At 37.9% G+C, this 19,800-nt stretch overlaps 1 protein-coding gene across 6 annotated transcripts in view; it reads right to left on the bottom strand.

Moving 5' to 3' along the window:
- Positions 1–6,553: 6,553 nt before the first annotated feature.
- The window catches only part of NME5 (NME/NM23 family member 5), a 29,442-nt gene continuing 16,195 nt past the window's right edge, over positions 6,554–19,800 (bottom strand). For 5 of the 6 annotated variants that reach the window (XM_008538979.2, XM_070570867.1, XM_070570869.1 and 2 more), the window contains 2 exons: positions 13,837–13,955; positions 6,554–6,777 (listed from right to left, as the gene is read on the bottom strand). In XM_008538979.2, coding sequence (XP_008537201.1) covers positions 6,679–6,777; positions 13,837–13,955 — 218 coding nt within the window. In that variant the 3' untranslated portion in view covers positions 6,554–6,678. The remainder of the gene's footprint in view (positions 6,778–13,836; positions 13,956–19,800) is intronic. The other variant, XM_070570866.1, reaches the window with a different exon arrangement.

The raw sequence follows: 19,800 nt of genomic DNA, 5'->3' as shown, positions 1-19,800 counted from the left end.
CTGTAGCGACTTGACAACATTAGGCTGAATAAGCAGAATTGGTTTGAGAAAGAAAAAAAGGAGAAAAACTTTGAGGCTTCTTTGATAGACCATATGAAGCCATAACGTTTGCAAAGAGCATTCCCCCCACCTCAGCCAAGAAATGCAGGTGAGGCAAGTGGGGGGAAAAAAAGGAATTTTTTTATGGTTCTAGTGATGGGGCTGTTGGTCAGATTAGCTGTCCATTTGTCTGCAAGCTGCTTTCTCCTCCCATTCGGTGTTCCCTGCCATCACAGTGCAGCTGCTGGCCAGGAAGCCTGAGGAAGGGGCTCCCTCTGGAGCTGATGGCAGTGGCACTTTGGAAAGTGCTGGCAGGGGGTGGGCTATAAAAAACAATTTGGTCTGGGAACAAAAGGCATCAATCACAGCAGTGTCATCAACCCTTGATTTGAATGGGGGGAGAGAACTTTCTGGGTCACCTTGGAAGCAGGAAAGGAACAACCAACATCATTTTATTTAGTTCTCCTCTCTTTCCTATGGACTAAAAGGTCTGGTTTAATAGGAAAAGCTGTGCATGACTGTTCCACAAAGATCTTTTCCTTTGGTGAGGTGGCAGAAAGCTATCTTATTTGCAACCTCTATCTGAAATTGCCAGAAATCACGGCACTCTATCTTTAGAAGTAAACTTCTGTGTTAAAGGCTCTCATAAACCTGGGAGTTTCTGAGATTTAATTAACTTTTGGAAAACAATTATGGATCATAAATGAAAGGTGTAAAGTTTCTATAGGGAAGGTTATTAGTGAGGGGACTAACGAAAATAAAAAACCCAAGAAAAGCACCTGAAGTCACAGAAATAGCAAACAAAGAAGAGAAGAATTGGGCCACCTCTGATTCAAAAATCAAAGCTTTATCTAAATAGTTTCCACAAAGAGTTAACTGCATAAAAGAAGTGGCAGTATTTCTGAGCTGGGAAAGTATTTCCTCAGAAGTATCTGTGATCCTTTCAAATCAAGCTAATCTGTGGCACCTTAAACCAGGGCAGAAAAACTGTTGCCCTGGGCTCTCTGCTTCCAGCATTATTCTACTCTTCAAAACCCCCCAAACAGAAGCTGAGGTAGGGATGCCGGGGTTAGCAATGTACCATACTTCTTGGCTAAGTATACGAAGATGCAAAGAGGCCTGGGAAGAGGGAGCCTTCAAGATGCCATCCCAGACCTAAACTTCTAAAGAGTAAAGGAAAAGCTAAACTTCTCTTTAGTTCCAAGTCATAAGAAAGCTGCATCCTTGCTTGCCTTCTTCTTTGGTCTCTTTGAGTCCTGGAGAAAGAACTAAATGAAGCGATATATCTCAAGCAATAAGAATAGCACACTATCATTCAGTGTGAGAAAAATGCATTAAATTACGCATTTAACGACCACAAATTTGCTTGCAGTACGTTGGTCCCACCTAACAGGATATGTCAGAAGGCAGTCTTCTCCCCTTTTTAGTTACCTAGAAAGTAAACAAGGAGGCAGTCTTCTCATTTTCCTATTCACCCTATGCTATACTTTCCATTTCTGGCTCATGAAATAATGATCTCAAATGTGTCCAAAATTAAAGAATCCTACAGCTAACTATATTATTTTCCCTATGTGTGTATTTTTGTCTATTTCATCTCCAAAATATATTTAAAATTGTCTGTTTTCTCTAATTTTTTTCCCTCCATTTTTATTTAGTTCTTTATTTTTTAAAGATTGGCACCTGCGCTAACATCTGTCGCCTTCTTCTTCTTCCCCTCCCCCTCCCCTCCCCCTCCCCCTCCCCTCCTCCTTCTCCTTCTCCTCCCCCTCCTCCTCCTCCTCCCCCTCCCCCTCCTCCTTCTCCTCCCCCTCCCCTCCTCCTTCTCCTCCTCCTCCTCCCCCTCCTCCTTCTCCTCCCCCTCCTCCTCCTCCTCCCCCTCCCCCTCCCCCTCCTCCTCCCCCTCCCCCTCCCCCCCCCCCCCTCCCCCTCCTCCCCTTCCCCCTCCTCCTTCTCCTCCCCCTCCCCCTCCTCCTTCTCCTCCTCTCCTCCTCCTCCTTCTCCTCCCCCTCCTCCTTCTCCTCCTCCTCCCCTCCTCCTTCTCCTCCTCCTCCCCCTCCCCTCCTCCTCCCCCTCCCCCTCCTCCTTCTCCTCCCCCTCCTCCTTCTCCTCCCCCTCCCCCTCCTCCTCCTCCTCCCCCTCCCCCTCCTCCTTCTCCTCCCCCTCCCCCTCCTCCTCCTCCTTCTCCTCCTTCTCCTTCCCCTTCTCCTTCTCCTTCTTCTCTTCTTTTTCTTCTTCTTCTTCTTCTTCTTCTCCTCAAAGCCCCCCAGCACATAGTTGTATATTCTAGTTGCAGGTCCTTTTGGTTGTGCTATGTGGGACGCCGCCTCAGTGTGGCCTGATGAGCAGTGCTCCATCTGCGCCCAGGATCCGAAGCACCGAAACCCTACGCTGTTGAAGGGGAGCTGTGAACTTAACCATTCAGCCACGGGACCGGCCCCCTTCCCTTCATTTTAAAAAAACAAATGGCAGGTCTGGAGACTGAAGCTGACTTCCAGAATGGAATTTTTCTGCCGTAAACAATGCTGTCTCTTTTTTCCACAAGAGGTGGAAATCACCTCCTGAAGGTGTCACACTGGAATCCCATTGTAAAAACTATTTGCTTTTTCCCATATGCTTTTGGCTATTGCTCAAAATATAGCGATCTACTATTTATCTTTGTCGTTAAGATTTTAGTTTGTCTTCCCAACACTGATGCAAAAGGTGTTTTGAAATACAGTAGGCACACCAGTCTCAGGAGGAATATGTCCAAAAATTCAGATAAACACCAGCACTGAGAAATTGCAAAACATCTTGGCCATAAACAGCATAAAGATCATCTGTTAATAAGGAAGTGTTGCCAACCCTTTTAATGCTGACATCCATTAAGATGTTTATCTTTTAAACCCTAAAAAAACTACAAAAGCAGTAACATGATCACTGTAGAAAAACTTAAAATACAGCTAAGCAAAAACAAGAAAAATAAAACAGCATATTCCCACCATCCAGAGATTATATAATAATATTTGAGTGGGTATCCTTCTATATCTTATTCTACATATATATACATATACGTATCTTTTTATCAAAGTGAAACCACACTGTATATATTGCTTTCTAACATGCTTTTAACTTAACCATCTTTACCTTCCAACACAATATATTTTCATCTCATCTGATACTAAGTGTAGGTTCAAATCTTCCCAGTTGTCTCAAAAATGTCCTTTGCAGCTCGTCTGTCTAAACCAAGTCCAATCTAGAGACAAGTTTTGATTCTGATTATATATCTTAAGTATCTTAATCTAAAACAGTCCCTTTTCTCGTGACACCAATTTGCTGAAAAGACCTGGGTAGCTGTCCTGAAGAACATCTGATTTTCTAAATTTTTCTAGTTGCTTCTTTATGGTGTCCTTTAGATGGTCACTTGATCTCCTATGTTACTTTAAGCTGGAAGTTTGGCCTAAAAGCTTGATAATTTTAAGGTACACGTTTGGCTAGAACAAATCATAGATGATTAGCATATTTCATTTGTATCAAATCAAGAGCTACATAATATCTGAATGTCTCCCTCTCAGTGATGTGAAAAATTAGCCACTAGATTATGGTGGTAACAGTCAGATTGTTTCTTTTTTTTCCCCAACTTCATTTATGAATAGTTTTAAAGTACAGAAAAGTTGAAAGAATAGTACAGTGAATACTAGGGTACCCGACACTTAGACTGAACAATTGCTAATATTTTACTAAAATTGCCTTATCTATACGTGTATAAAAATATTTCTTTCTTCATGAACCATTTGAAAATAAATTGCAAACATCAAAAATTTAAAATAATTCAGAATGCATCACCTAATAATAATGACATTCTCCTTTTATGGCCATATCATTTTGGCCCTAAAAAATTTAGCAATTATTCCCTCATGTCACCTAAAATTTAGTCTATATCTAAATTTCCTTAATTGTCCCCTGCAAAGGTCTTTTATAGATTTTTTTTTTTAAACCAGGATCCAGTCAATATCTACTCATTGCATTTGGTTAAGAAGTTTCCTTAGTCTCTTTTAATCTAGAACAGTTCCTCCTCATTTCTACTTTTTGTTTTATAATGACATTGGCTTTTAGATGAGGCCAGTTTAAGCATTTACTCTTAATAAAAGTGATTTGCAATCTGGATCTTTTCTAAGTCAAAATTTCTTTAAGAAATGAGAATTTTACAACACTTTTTTTTTTTTAGGAAGATTAGCCCTGAGCTAACTGCTGCCAATCCTCCTCTTTTTGCTGAGGAAGACTGGCCCTGAGCTAACATCCGTGCCCATCTTCCTCTACTTTCTATGTGGGACGCCTACCACAGCATGGCGTGCCAAGCGGTGCCATGTCCACACCCAGGATCCAAACCGGTGAACCGTGGGCCACCGGGAAGCGGAACATGCGAACTTAACTGCTGCACCATCAGGCTAGCCCCACAACAATTTTTTGAAACCAGTACCTTGTCACAAAAACATAACTGGGAAACACTAACCTACAGACTATTTTGGAGAGTGACCAATCATCCCATTTTGCCCAGAACTGAGGGGGCTTCCAGGATGCAAGTGATACAACCAGGAAATTTCCAGGCAAACCAAGATGAGTTGTCACCCTACATACGGTCACCTTTGGAAGGCACTTACTAATGTTGAGGAAATAGTTATATAGTGATTATTTAAAATCATAACCTAGTTCTGATCATTTTCATTATGCCAAATAAGTATTTATATACTCATACTTCTTAAACTAAACTGTGAACTGAGCATTAATTATGCATGTAGATATAAGATACATGCTTGGGAAAACGTCATAACTAAAATTCCATGTCTTACTTCTCAAACTTTAAAAAAAAATACAGCAACATAATACAGCCTTCTATTACTTAATGTTACATAATTGTTAAAATCATACCCTAAACCAACAACGACTGCAGTACATTGAGCTCCATAGAGACAGCACCAGGGCAAGCGAGAGCCAGATGGGCACTGGTTGACGTTGTGTCTTGCTGAGAGGAAATAACTAAACATGCGCAAAGCAGATCCCAAGAGACCAAGAAGCAAAATGTCATCATATGCAGTCTTTGTACAAACTTGCCGGGAGGAGCACAAGAAGCAACCAGATGCTTCAGTCACCTTCTCAGAGTTTTCCAAAAAGCGCTCAGAGAGGTGGAAGACCATATCTGCTAAAGAGAAAGGAAACTTTCAAGACAGAGCAAAGACAGACAAGGGCTGTTATAAAAAAAAAAAAATGCAGGGCCAGCCCAGTGGCATAGTGGTTTAAGTTCACATGCTCCGCTTCAGCGGCCTGGGGTTTACGGGTTTGGATCCCAGGTGCAGACCTACACATCGCTCATCAAGCCATGCTGGAGGTGGCATCCCACATTAAGAATGGAGGAGGAACATTGGCACAGATGTTAGCTCAGTGATAACCTTCCTCAAGTAAAAAGAGGAAGATTGGCAACAGATGTTAGCTCAGGGGCAATCTTCCTCACCAAAAAAGGAAGGAAGGAAGGAAGGAAGGAAGGAAGGAAGGAAGGAAGGAAGGAAGGAAGGAAGGAAGGAAGGAAGGAAAGAAGGGAGGGAGGGAGGGAGGGAGGGAGGGAGGGAGGGAGGGAGGGAGGGAGGGAGGGAGGAAGGAAGGAAGGAAGGAAGGAAGGAAGGAAGAAGACCTATATTCCTCCTAAAGGGAAACAAAAATAAGTTCAAGGATCCTAGTACACCCAAGAAGCCACCTCCAGTCTTTTTCTTGTTCTGATTATTGCCCAGAAATCAAAGAAGAACATCCCAGCCTATCCATTGGTGATACTGCCAAGAAAGTGGGAGAGATGTGGAATAACACGCTGCAACCTTGAGAAAAGAAGGCTGCTAAGCTGAAGGAAAAATACGAAAAGGATATTGCTGTATAAGCCTATGCAGCAAAAAAGGGAGTCATCGAGGCTGAAAAAAATCAAGGAACAGAAGGAAGATGAAGATGATGATGATAAACAAGTTGGTTCAAGTCTTTTTCCTTGTCTATAAAGCATTTAACCTCCTTGTACACAACTCATTCCTTTTAGAGAAAAAAGTTAAAATGGAAGACTTTGTAAGACCTGTTTTTTAAACAGTACAATGTCTTTTTTGCTATAGTTAACACACTGCTAAATGTGTCTTTAGCTAGCCCTGTCCGGTGGTATTTTCAATACCACCAACCTTGCCTGGTACGGTATGGGGGTTGTAAACTGTCACAGAGATTTAAAGCAGGTTCTTGTTGGTGCACAGCACAAGTTAGCTATACTTGGGAATGGTAGCTTTTTCATCTGCAGTTGTCTCTGATGAATCCTATTTGAATTAACTGTTGCTTTCTGAACTGAACACCACTTTGTAGTTGCAAAAAGAAAAAAAGTTGCAGTTGTTTTATTGGCATCCTATATGCTTCTAAGTAAACACAATTTTCTTTTTAGAAAAACAAATAATCCCCTAAACCTATATTTTACCCTAGTGAATGTTATCTGCTGCACAAAACACAGTTATTCTCTTAAAACTTATTTTTAAGAAGTAATTTATTTCACGCGTAGTTACTTAAACCTTTAGGAATTATGTTTTCTTTCTTTCTTTTTTTTTAAGTAGAAGCATGCCTTTTACAATACAACAGTTCGTGATTTGTTCTTTAAAGGACTTTACTTTTAAAATGTTCTTCTGCAACTGGATGGTGACAAAGTTTAGGTTTGCTGGGATTATTTTTCAGCAGCCAATCAGCCAGCCAAATCTATGAAAAAATGAAAAACATCCTCAAGTTAATAAACATTTAAATACTTTATACAACACATAGTATATCAATTTAAAACAGTTTTCAAAAATTGCTTTAAGAATAATGAGAAAATGACCATTAAAAATTGAAACACTGAGTTTTACATTATGCAAGATTGTCAAGTACAGATCCAAACTGGAAAAGAAGTAAAACTATCTCCATTCACAGAGGACATGGTCCCATATTTAGAAAACCCCAAAGAGTCCACAAGAAAGCCACTAGAACTAATAAATGAATTCAGCAAAGTTGTAGGTTACAAAAGCAACACATAAAATTCAGTTGTGTTTCTATACATCAGCAATGAACAATCCAAAAAGGAAATTAAGAAACCATTTTTGGGGCCAGCCCAGTGGTTAAGTGCACACATTCTGCTTTGGCGGCCCAGGGTTTACCAGTTCAGATCCCGGGTGCGGACATGGCACTGCTTGGCAAGCCATGCTGTGGCAGGTGTCCCACATATAAAGTAGAGGAAGATGGGCACGGGTGTTAGCTCAGGGCCAGTCTTCCTCAGCAAAAAGAGGAGGAGTGGCAGCAGATGTTAGCTCAGGGTTAATCTTCCTCAAAAACAAAAAAAGAAAGAAATCATTTTTATTATAATAGCACTGTAAAAAATATATCTAGGAATAAATTTAACCAACTTGTATCCTGAAAACTATAAAACATTGCTAAAAGAAAATAAAGGACCTAAATAAAAGGAAAAATATCCCGTGTTCACGGAAAGACTTAATACGGTTAAGATGTCAATACTACCCAAAACAATCACAGACTCAATACAATCTCTATCAAATTTCCAACAGTCATTTCTGCAGAAATGTAAAAGTCAATCCTCAAAATCATATGGAATATTTCAAGGGGCTCTGAAAAGCCAAAACAATCATGAAAAAGAACAAAGTTGGAGGATTTTCCGACTTTTATCCTTCCTGGTTTCAAAATCTATTGCAAAGCTACAGAAATCAGGGGCCAGCCCCATAGCCGAGTGGTTAAGTTCACTCACTCCACTTCGGCAGCCCAGGGTTTCGCTGGGTTTGGATCCTGGGCGTGGACATGGCACCGCTCATCAAGCCATGCTGAGGAGGCATCCCACATGCCACAACTAGAAGGACTCACAACTAAAAATACACAACTATGCACCAGGGGGCTTTGGGGAGAAAAAGGAAAAATAAAATCTTTAAAAAAGAAAATGCTACAGAAATCAAAACAGGGTGGCATACAGAGAGACAAAAAGACCAACAGAATAGAAGGTGAGAGTCCAGAAATAATGGCCATACACATATGACCAATTGATTTTTTTTTTTGAGGAAGATTAGCCCTGAGCTAACATCTGCTGCCAATCCTCCTCTTTTTGCTGAGGAAGACTGGCCCTGAGCTAACATCGGTGCCCATCTTCCTCTACTTTATATGTGGGACGCCTGCCACAGCATGGCTTGCCAAGCAGTGCCATGTCTGCCCCCAGGATCCGAATCGGTGAACCCCAGGCTGCCAAAGCAGAACATGTGAACTTAACCGCTGCACCACTGGGCTGGCCCCTGACCAATTGATTTTTAACAATGATACCAAGTCCATTCAATGGAGAAGGTACAGTCTCTTCAACAGATGGTACTGGGACAACTGGATTTCCACATGCAAAAGCATGAAGCTGCATGCTTACCTCACACCACATAGAAAAATTAATTCAAAATGGATCAATAACCTAAATATAAGAGCTAAAACTCTTACAATATTAAATGAAAACATAGGAATAAATCTTCATGACCTTGAATGTGGAAATGGATTCTTAGATGACACCAAAAGCATGAGCAACAAAAGAAAAAATAGATAAATTAGATTTTGTCAAAATTTTAAAACTTTTGTGCATTAAATGACATTATCAAGAAAGCACCTAAAGGGGCTGGCCCCATGGCGGAGTGGTTAAGTTCACGCATTCTGTTTTGGCGGCCCAGTGTTTCACCAGTTCGAATCCTGGGCACGGACATGGCACCACTCATCAAGCTAGGCTGAGGCGGCATCCCACATGCCACAACTAGAAGGACCCACAACTATGTACAGGGTGACTTTGGGGAGAAAAAGGGAAAATAAAATCTTAAAAAAAAAAACAAAGCAAAAAGATAACCTACAAAAGGGAAGAAAATACTTGCAAACCATAGATCTGATAAGAATTTAACATCTTCCACATATAAAGAACTCCTACAACTCAACAAAAAAAAACTCAGTTAAAAATGAGTAAAGAACTTGAATATGAACAGACATTTCTCCAAAGAAAATACACAAATAGCCAAACAGCACATGAAAAGATGCTCATTATTAGTTGTAAAGGAAATGCAAATCAAAACCACAACAATAGACCATTTCACATCTACTAGGATGGCTATAATAAAAACAAAAACAGAAAAGAATAAGTGCTGCTCAGGATGTGGAGAAACTGAAACTCTCAAACATTGCTAGTAGCAAAGTAAAATGGTGCAGTCGCTGTGAAAAACAGTTGGGTGGTTTCTCAAAAAGCTAAGCACAGAATTAGCATGTGACCCAGCAATTCCACTCTTATGCATATACCTCAAAGAATTGAAAACAAGTACTCAAACAGATACTTGTACACCAATGTTCACTGCAACATTATGCACAATAGCCAGAAGGTAGAAACAACCCTAGTATTCATCAATAGATGAATGGATAAGCAAAATATGATATATACACACAATGGAATAATATTCATCCATAAAGGAATGAAATTCTGATACATGCTACAACCTATATGAACTTTGAAAACATTATGCTAAGCGAAATAAGCCAAACACAAAAGAAGATTGTCTGATTCCACTTATATTAAATATCTATAATAGGCAAATTCACGGAGACAGAAAGTAGATTAGAGGTTACTAGGGCCTGAGGGGAGGAGATAATGGGGAGTTATTGCTTAGGTTACAGAATTTCTGGTTGGGTTGATGAAAAAGTTTTGGACATAGATAGTGATGATGGTTGCATAAAATTGTGACTATAATTAATGCCACTGAATTGTACACTTAAAAGTGGTTAAAATGGCAAGTTTGATCTTATACATATTTTATCACAAAAAACTGAAAAGAAAGATTGTTAAGTATATACAGAAGCACTGAAAATAACGTTAAAAGTAATTATTTATTGTGGTATTGTTGTTAGACCGTAAAGATCCTTGTAAGAGAATACATGCCAAGATATAGAATTTAATACATGATAAGTAAGGCTTCATAAATCAATGTACAAGGACAACTGGTCAGAAAAAAATCAGTTTAGATCTTCATCTTGTGTTACACACAAAAATAATTCCAGATGCAGGGGAAAATTAAGTATAAAAAATTTACAAGTAAACAAAAGTGAATATTTAGCAAAACTTTCAATGGGAGAGGCCTTTCTAAACTTAGATGGTAAACGAAAACTCACAATAAGGAAAAAAATCAAGGTCTGACTTATTGAATATTATTTAAAACGCAAAATTGAAAGTTAAACAAAAAGGGAAATATTTTTGCCGTAAGTATGATTAAAAGTTGATGTAACTAACATACAAAAAACTCTCACAAAACTCCAACAGGTAAGTGGACAAAAGACAGATAGATAATTCACAAAGGAGGAAATACAACTAAACACAAGCGAGAATGCTTAACCTCGCCAGTAAATATATACATATAAGTTAAAACAATTGAAATATCATTTCTTTTGTCTCTTTTGCCTGTTATCAGATCAGTCCTACTTCCACTTCAGTGTTTTTAACTTACATCTAATACTAATGTGGATGGGGTGAAATGGGAATTACACATTTGTGATCACAGTGTAAATTGGCATGGCCTTTCAAGAAAGCAATATGATAGTATGTACTGTGACCTGAAAATATTCACATTAGAAATAACAACACAAAAAAAGTCGAGAAAATTCTGAAAAAGAAGACTAACTAGGAGGCTTAGAACCACCTGATTTTAAAATATAAAGCTACAATAATTAAAGCAGTGTGGTACTTGCAAATGAACAGATATATAGGTAAGTAAAACAGAAAAAAATACAGAAATAAACCTAAATGCATGCAGGAACTTAGTATATGTTAACAGTGCAATCTTAAATCTATGAGGAAAATAGAGATTGTTCAATAAATGGTTTTGGCCAATTGGGAAACCCAGTGGAAAATAAAATAAAATGTGGCTCCCTACCTCACTCTCGATAGCAAAATAAATTCCAGATGATCAAAAATATATATGTAAAAAAAGGAGCATAAAAAGTACTAGAAGGAAACATGGGAGAATGTCATTTATAATCTCAGAGCAGAAAACCTTCTTTAAATACAGCCAGAAACCTAGAGCTCAATAAATTCGGCTACATTAAAATTAAAATATCTCATGAAAAAAGTCAAAAGACAAGCGATAAACTGAAAAAATCTACTAAACAACAAAAGGATATTTTCCTAAATATATAGAATTCCAACACAATAAGGAAAAGATCTAGAACCACCCTTCTCCTCCAAAAAATGGACAAAGGGCATGGGTAGGAAGTTCCCAGAAAAGGAAATGCAAACGACTTTAAGCAGCATATGTAAAAAGACACTCAGACTCACTCATAACAAAAGAAATACAAATTAAACAGATTAAAATGGTACCAGATATTATTTTTCATCTATCAGATTGGCCAAAAAACGCAAGGCTTGAAAAACATCAGGCACTCTTATTCATTTTTGATCTAAGTATAAAATGGTACAACCATTACAAAAGGTAATTTGGCAATATTTATCCAAATTAAAAATGCACATAACAAAAACATCAAAATAACATTCTTTTTGACTCAGTACTTCCATTTGTAGGCATTTATTCTATAGACAAATGGTGTGCTGACATGTGAATGAGGATATTCACTGCAGCAGTTTACAATAACAAAAGAGTAGAAAGAACCCAAACAACCATCTAAATGGGACTAATTAATAAATTGTAGAGCATCCATACAACAGAATGCCATAAGCTGTTCTTTTAAAATGTGGAGATTTTGTTTGTGGTGCTATGCAAAAATTTATAATACATATTAAGTAAATAAGGTTAAAAGTGTCAAATAGTATATTTAGTGGCTAGCTACTAAATTTTGTATGTGTATGTGTTTTTAAGCACATAAACATATGTATGCTTATCCGTGCATAGGTTTTCTCTGAAAGGATACACTAAAGGCTGGTAACAGTGACTCCAAGGAGTACAACTGGGTGGCTGAGAAAGAGGAATAAGAAGAGTTACTTTTCACTATATATCCTTTTGTAACTTTTGAATTTTATACGATATTCAAATATCACTTATTCAAAAAAATAATTAATCAAAAAATAAAGTTCTTTAAGGGCCAAAAATTTTTTAAACTTCATATATTTTGACATAATTCTACTTTGATCTCTTTCCAAATGAAACAATCCCAGTGTGTGAAAAGCTCTATACTCAAAGCTGTTTATTATCACAGTATTTATAATAGCAAACAACTCAAACAGCAAAAAAGGAATAGTAAAGGTAATAAAAGAAACAGATCATGTGCCTATTAAAATAATCTCTATAGGGCCAGCCCCAGTGGCCTAGTGGTTACGTTTGGCATGCTCCAGTTTGGCAGTCCAGGTTCGGTTCCTGGGCGCAGACCTGCACCACTTGTCTGTGGCCACACTGTGCCAGTAACCCACAGATAAAATAGGGGAAGACTGGCAATGGATGTTAGCTCAGGGCAAATCTTCCTCAGCCAAAAAAAGAAAAAAGCCCACCTCTTTTAAATATAGCAATGTTCATGGAATATATGTTTATATATAGTCATATAAAAAATAAAACCTCAGCAAAGAAAAAAAAAGGACTGGAAAAAAATAACAATAATAGCAGCTGATATTTAAGCACTTATGCATTACACACCTTGACTAAGAATTTTACAAGCATTTATACATTCAGTCCTAACAATATCCCTATTAGGTAGGTAGGTACCAAATATATCTGTATTTTACTGAAGAGAAAAGAGAGATTCAGAGAGAGGTTAGGAGTCTGGAGGCAGAGGTGAATCCAGGCAAGATGACATCAGAGACTATGTTTAGGAAATGGAACCAGGGGTATCTTTTTCTTCTCTTCTTTACATTTTACATTTTTACATAGTTTCAGGTTTCCTACTAAATAAACATATATTACTTTTATAATATAAAGAAATAATCTGCCTATCTTTTCTTTTTGGTAAAAGTGACAAAGTTAGTACAGGAGATTAAATTTTTTGTCTTCCAAAGGGGATTCCCTTTGGGAGTGTTTACAGAGTCTAGAAATATTATTTTGGTAGGGCTGGTATTGAAATAACCTTCCCTGATTATCTTGGAGAGTCTTCAAATGGGTGGGAGCAGCTGTAAAGAAGGACCCAGGATGACATTTGGCCCTAGACAACTATCCTAGCTCTTCCTCCCCAACCATTCTTCCACCCGCCTGAGCAACGTTGAGACATGTAGGGATGTGAATGAATACGAGTTTTCTACTTAAAAATTTTAGATATCATGAGAAACAAAAATGTTGAACAGGGGCTGGCCCGGTGGCGCAGCAGTTAAGTTCGCACATTCCACTTCTGGGTGGCCCAGGGTTCACCAGTTTGGATCCTGGGTGCAGACATGGCACTGCATGGCACGCCATGGTGTGGTAGGCGTCCCACATATAAAGTAGAGGAAGATGGACACGGATGTTAGCTCAGGGCCAGTCTTCCTCAAAAAAAAAATGTTGAACAAAATTCAAGTATGTATCTAATTTTATCCTTTGATTATATAAGTTGTACACAAAAAAACAATGCTCAGCAATTGAAGGATGCAATAATTGAAAACGTATTTAGGAACAATGTTTTTTAAGAGTTAAAACACATCAAGGAAATAAGTAATCAAAAGTTATACACAAAGAAACATCTAAAATGTATATGAAATAGTTTTTAAAAACAAGTCCCAATACTTTCACTGTTTCAAAGAATACAATGTTTTAAATATAAAAACCATAGACAATATTCTTTAGTGTAAATAAAAAGATTTCTTACAAAAGGATCTGCTGGTTTTTGCTTACAAAGCTCTGTGAGTCCTTCAAGCAAGGTTGGTGTTACATATAAATTTAAATAGTCCTTAGCAGCTTGTCCAACTGGAATGGGCTCAACAATCACTGCAAATACAAATGTATTCCCATTAAAGCCAAAATAAATGATGAAATATTATATAGTCATTAAAAAATCTTCAAAGAAATTTTAATGCCATGAGAAATAAAAAGCTTTTTTTTAAAAAAGGAAACAGAACTAGATACATAGCATAAGTTTGCTCAAAAACACACAAGCACACACACAGAGAAAAATAATAAGACTACATAAGACTGGCAAAAAACATATCAAGGTGCTAATAATGATCATGTATAAGATTCTGATTATGTTTTCAACTATATCCTTTTCTGCATTTCCACTTCCACGTTTTTTATAGTAAATAATGGACAACATTATAAAAAGAAAAATACGAATGAAAAACATGTAAAATCCAGGAGATTAATTCATTTCAAAAATTAATTTCTGCCAAGAAAATGGCAGGCACCTTGCAAAGTGTATAGATACAACAGAAAATAATATATAGTTTTTGCTCTCTTATAGACTACTGAATATACACATAAAATCTATTTCTGTCTATATAATATGTATCAATATTCTTGCTCTTATTTTTCAGGTTTTTAAATAAATTATTTCAGATAGGGAGATTTTAGTCTCTTCAGCTTTGTTTGAACACTATGTAGGTGAACCAAACTTGCAATACAACAAAGAATATATTTCTACAAGAAAGAATATATTTTATAAGTCTTGGTAGGTCTTTAGAGGTTGATGTCCATCGATATGCTACTTTTGATAAAGATGAGAAAGTGAAGCTACTGGTCTCATGTGGGCAGATCTAAATCTTCACTGGTCCAAGGGAAAGGAGGGTGGGAGGACAGATTTCTGTAGGACTAGCGTACAGGCTCAGTCTCCATGGACAAGGACTAACAATGGGAGTCCTTTGCCATGATGCCAGGAAAAGCTGAGAGAAGGCTCACAGGTCTTGGATAAAAGGTTCCTTTCCCATTAGTCTCATAATATCACCCTTCATTACACTGATCACTGTAACAATTTTATTTCAGTTACACAAATATTTGTCATCTGTCTCTTTTACTCTTTAAGTTCCATGAACGTTAAGACCATGTTTATCGTGTTCAATGTTCCCTGTGCCCAGGCCTTTGGTAGTATCTTAAAAATGAGAATCTGATGTTGTCCCTTCCATCCTTAAAATGCTTCAGTAGCTCCTCATTGCATTTATAGTCAAGACAGAACTTAACACCATGGCTCACAAGACTCTCTACCATGTGACCTCCATATATCTCTCCAATCTCATCTTACATTTCTCCACCCCGATCTTTCAATTTATAGAATGTGCCATCTTCTTTCCTGCTTATGACCTGAGCACATGCTGTTCCTTCTGCTAGAATGTTCTTCCCTTCACTCTGGTTAACCACTACTTATCTCTTGGATCTCAGCTAAAATGTTACTTCCTCAGTCAGGCCTTTCTTACTGTAGTCTCTCACGATACCCTCTAATTGCCTTGCATAGTACTTACCATACAATAACTATGCAATTATTACAATGATTATGCAATTATTTGGGTAATTATTGTTTAATGGCTATATTTTGAACACTAGACTATAAACTGCATGGGAACAGGAACCTCATCTATTTTTTATAATTTTATTTTTAAAAAACAGCATTATTGAGGTATAATTCACATATCACAAAATTCACCCACTGAAGTATACAATTGATTTTTTATAAATTTATAGTTGTGTGATCCTCACCATACAGTTTTAGAACACTTCCATCACCCCAAAAATGTTTCCTTGTACCTGTTTGCAATTCCGTGCTTCCACTCCTATCCTCAGCCCTTGGCAACAACTGAGCTTCATTCTGTTTCTAAAAATTTGCCTATTCTGGACATTTCACATAAATTGATCATATAATATTTGGTCTTTTGGGGCCGGCCCCGTGGCCGAGTGGTTAAGTTTGCGTGCTTTGCTGCGGCAGCCCAGGGTTTTGCAGGTTCGGATCCTGGGCGCAGACATGGCACTGCTTGTCAGGCCATGTTGAGGTGGTGTCCCACATGCCACAACTAGAAGGACCTGCAACTAAGATATACAACTATGTACGGGGGGGATTTGGGGAGATAAAACAGAAAACAAAAATTTTGGTCTTTTGTGCCTGGATTCTTTCACTTAGCACATGTTTTGAGATGCATCCATGTTGTAGCATGTATCAGTAGCTTGTTCCTTTTAATTGCTGTGTAGTATTACATCATATAGCTATATTAAGTTTTGTTTATCCTTTGATGGACAGCTGGATTGTTTCCAGTTTTTGGCTATATTAAATAATGCAGCTATGAACACTCACATGCGTCTTTATGTAGATGTATGTTTTCATTTCTCTTGGGTGGGTAGATTCCTCTAGTAGAACTGCTAGTGGAGTTACATGGTAAGTGTATGTTTAACATTTTCAGAAATTGCCAAACTGTTTTCCAAAGTGGCTGTACCATTTTACAATAATGTACGAGGATCACAGTATCTCTATATCCTTGCCATTGACTATAGCCATTCTAGTGGGTATGCAGTGGTATCTCATTGTGGTTTTAATTTGCATTTCCACAATGATTAATTATGTTGAGCATTTTTTCATGTGCATATTAGCCATTCATATATCTTCATTTGTGAAATGCCTATTCAAATCTCTTGTCTAGTTTTTAGTTGGGTTGTTTGTCTTATTATGGAGTTGTAAGAGAGTTCTTTATATGTTCTGGATACAAGTTCTTTATCTGATACATGACTTGCAAATATTTTCTCCCAGTTTGTGGCTTTTCACATTCTTTTTTTTTTTTTTTAAGATTTTATTTTTCCTTCTTTTCCTCCAAATCTCCCCAGTACATAGTTGTATATTTTTTTTAGTTGTGGGTCCTTCTAGTTGTGGCATATGGGACACCGCCTCAGCATGGCCTGATGAGTGGTGCCATGTCCGCACCCAGGATTAGAACCAGTGAAACCCTGGGCCGCTGAAGCAGAGCACGCAAATTTAACCACTCAGCCATGGGGCCAGCCTCTCTTTTCATATTCTTTTTTTTTTTATCAAGATTATGATAGATTACAACCTTGTGAGATTTCAGTTGTACATTATTGTTAGTCATGTTGTGGGTAAACCACTTCACCCTTTGTGCCCTCCCCCACCCCCCCTTTTCCCTGGTAACCACCAATCAGTTCTCCTTGTCTATATGTTAACTTCCACCTATGAGTGGAGTCATATAGAGTTTGTCTTTCTCTGTCTGGCTTACTTCGCTTAACACAATTCCCTAAAGGTCCATCCATGTTGATGCGAATGGGACGATTTTGTCCTTTTTTATGGCTGAGTAGTATTCCATTGTGTATATACACCATATCTTCTTTATCCAATCATCAGTTGCTGGGCACTTGGGTTGGTTCCACGTCTTGACTATTGTAAATAATGCTGCGATGAACATAGGGGTGCATGGGACTCCTGGAATTGCGGATTTCAGGTTCTTAGGATAGATACCCAGTAGTGGGATGGCTGGGTCATAAGGTATTTCTATTTTCAACTTTTTGAGAAATCTCCATACTGTTTTCCATAGTGGCTGCACCAGTTTGCATTCCCACCAACAGTGTATGAGGGTTCCTTTTTCTCCACAACCCCTCCAACATTTGTCACTCTCGGTTTTGGATATTTTTGCCAATCTAACGGGTGTAAGGTGATATCTTAGTGTAGTTTTGATTTGCATTTCCCTGATGATTAGTGATGATGAACATCTTTTCATGTGTCTATTGGCCATCCTTATATCTTCTTTGGAGAAATGTCTGTTCATGTCCTCTGCCCATTTTTTGATCGGGTTGTTTGGGTTTTTTTTGTTGAGCTGTGTGAGTTCTTTATATATTATGGAGATTAACCCTTTGTTGGATAAGTAGCTTGTAAATATATTTTCCCAATTAGTGGGCTGTTTTTTTGTTTCAATCCTGTTTTCCCTTGCCTTGAAGAAGCTCTTTAGTCTGATGAAGTCCCATTTGTTTATTCTTTCTATTGTTTCCCTCATCTGAGGAGTCATGGTGTCCGAAAAGATTCTTTTGAAACTGATGTCAAAGAGTGTACTGCCTATATTCTCTTCTAGAAAACTTATTGTTTCACGCCTAATCTTTAGGTCTTTGATCCATTTTGAGTTTATTTTTGTGAATGGTGAAAAAGAATCGTCAATTTTCAATCTTTCACATGTGGCTGTCCAGTTTTCCCAGCACCATTTGTTAAAGACACTTTCTTTTCTCCATTGTAGGCCCTCAGCTCCTTTGTCAAAGATTAGCTGTCCATAGATGTGTGGTTTTATTTCTGGGCTTTCACTTCTGTTCCATTGATCTGTGTGCCTGTTTTTGTACCAGTACCATGCTGTTTTGATCACTGTAGCTTTGTAGTATGTTTTGAAATCAGGGATTGTGATGCCTCTGGCTTTGTTTTTCTTACTCAGGATTGCTTTAGCAATTCTCAGTCTTTTGTTGCCCATATGAATCTTAGGATTCTTTGTTCAATTTCTGTAAAGAATGTCATTGGGATTCTGATTGGGATAGCGTTGAATCTGTAGATTGCTTTAGGTAGTACGGACATTTTAACTATGTTTATTCTTCCAATCCATGTGCATGGAATGTCTTTCCATCTCTTTATGTCGTCACCAATTTCTTTCAAGAAGGTCTTGTAGTTTTCATTGTATAGATCTTTCATTTCCTTGGTTAAATTTATCCCAAGGTATTTTATTCTTTTCGTTGCGATTGTGAACGGGATTGAGTTCTTGAGTTCTTTTTCTGTTAGTTTATTGTTAGTGTATAGAAATGCTACTGATTTATGTATGTTGATTTTATACCCTGCAACTTTGCTGTAGCTGTTGATTGTTTCTAATAGTTTTCCTATGGATTCTTTGGGGTTTTCTATATATAAGATCATGTCGTCTGCAAACAGCAAGAGTTTTACTTCTTCATTGCCTATTTGGATTCCTTTTATTTCTTTTTCCTGCCGAATTGCTCTGGCCAACACCTTCAGTACTATGTTGAATAGGAGTGGTGAAAGTGGGCACCCTTGTCTTGTTCCTGTTCTCAGAGGGATGGCTTTCAGTTTTTGTCCATTGAGTATGATGTTGGCTGTGGGTTTGTCATATATGGCCTTTATTATGTTGAGGTACTTTCCTTCTATACCCATTTTATTGAGGGTTTTTATCATAAATGGATGTTGGATCTTGTCGAATGCTTTCTCTGCATCTATTGAGATGATCATGTGGTGTTTGTTTCTCATTTTGTTAATGTAGTGTATCACGTTGATTGACTTGCGGATGTTGAACCATCCCTGTGTCCCTGGTATAAATCCCACTTGATCATGGTGTATAATCTTTTTGATGTATTGCTGTATTTGGTTTGCCAGAATTTTGTTGAGGATTTTTGCATCTATGTTCATCAGTGATATCAGCCTGTAGTTTTCCTTCTTTGCGTTGTCCTTGTCAGGTTTGGGGATCAGAGTGATGTTGGCTTCACAGAATGTGTTAGGGAGTGCTCCATCTTCCTCAATTTTCTGGAATAGTTTGAGAAGGATAGGTATTAAATCTTCTTTGAATGTTTGGTAGAATTCTCCAGAGAAGCTGTCTGGTCCTGGACTCTTATTTTTGGGGAGGTTTTTGATTACTGTTTCTATTTCTTTACATGTGATTGGTCTATTCAGATTCTCTATTTCTTCCTGATTCAGTTTGGGGAGGTTGTAGGAGTCTAGGAATTTGTCCATTTCTTCTAGGTTGTTCAATTTGTTGGCATATAGTTTTTCATAGTATTCTCTTATGATCCCTTGTATTTCTTTGGTATCTGTTGTGATTTCTCCTCTCTCATTCCTAATTTTACTTACTTGAGATTTCTCCCTTCTTTTCTT

This window comes from Equus przewalskii, chromosome 13, assembly GCF_037783145.1.
Source record: "Equus przewalskii isolate Varuska chromosome 13, EquPr2, whole genome shotgun sequence".
NCBI classification, from domain to species: domain Eukaryota; kingdom Metazoa; phylum Chordata; class Mammalia; order Perissodactyla; family Equidae; genus Equus; species Equus przewalskii.
The sequence above is the reverse complement of the archived record's forward strand: the minus strand, read 5'-3'. Positions and strand labels throughout refer to the sequence as shown.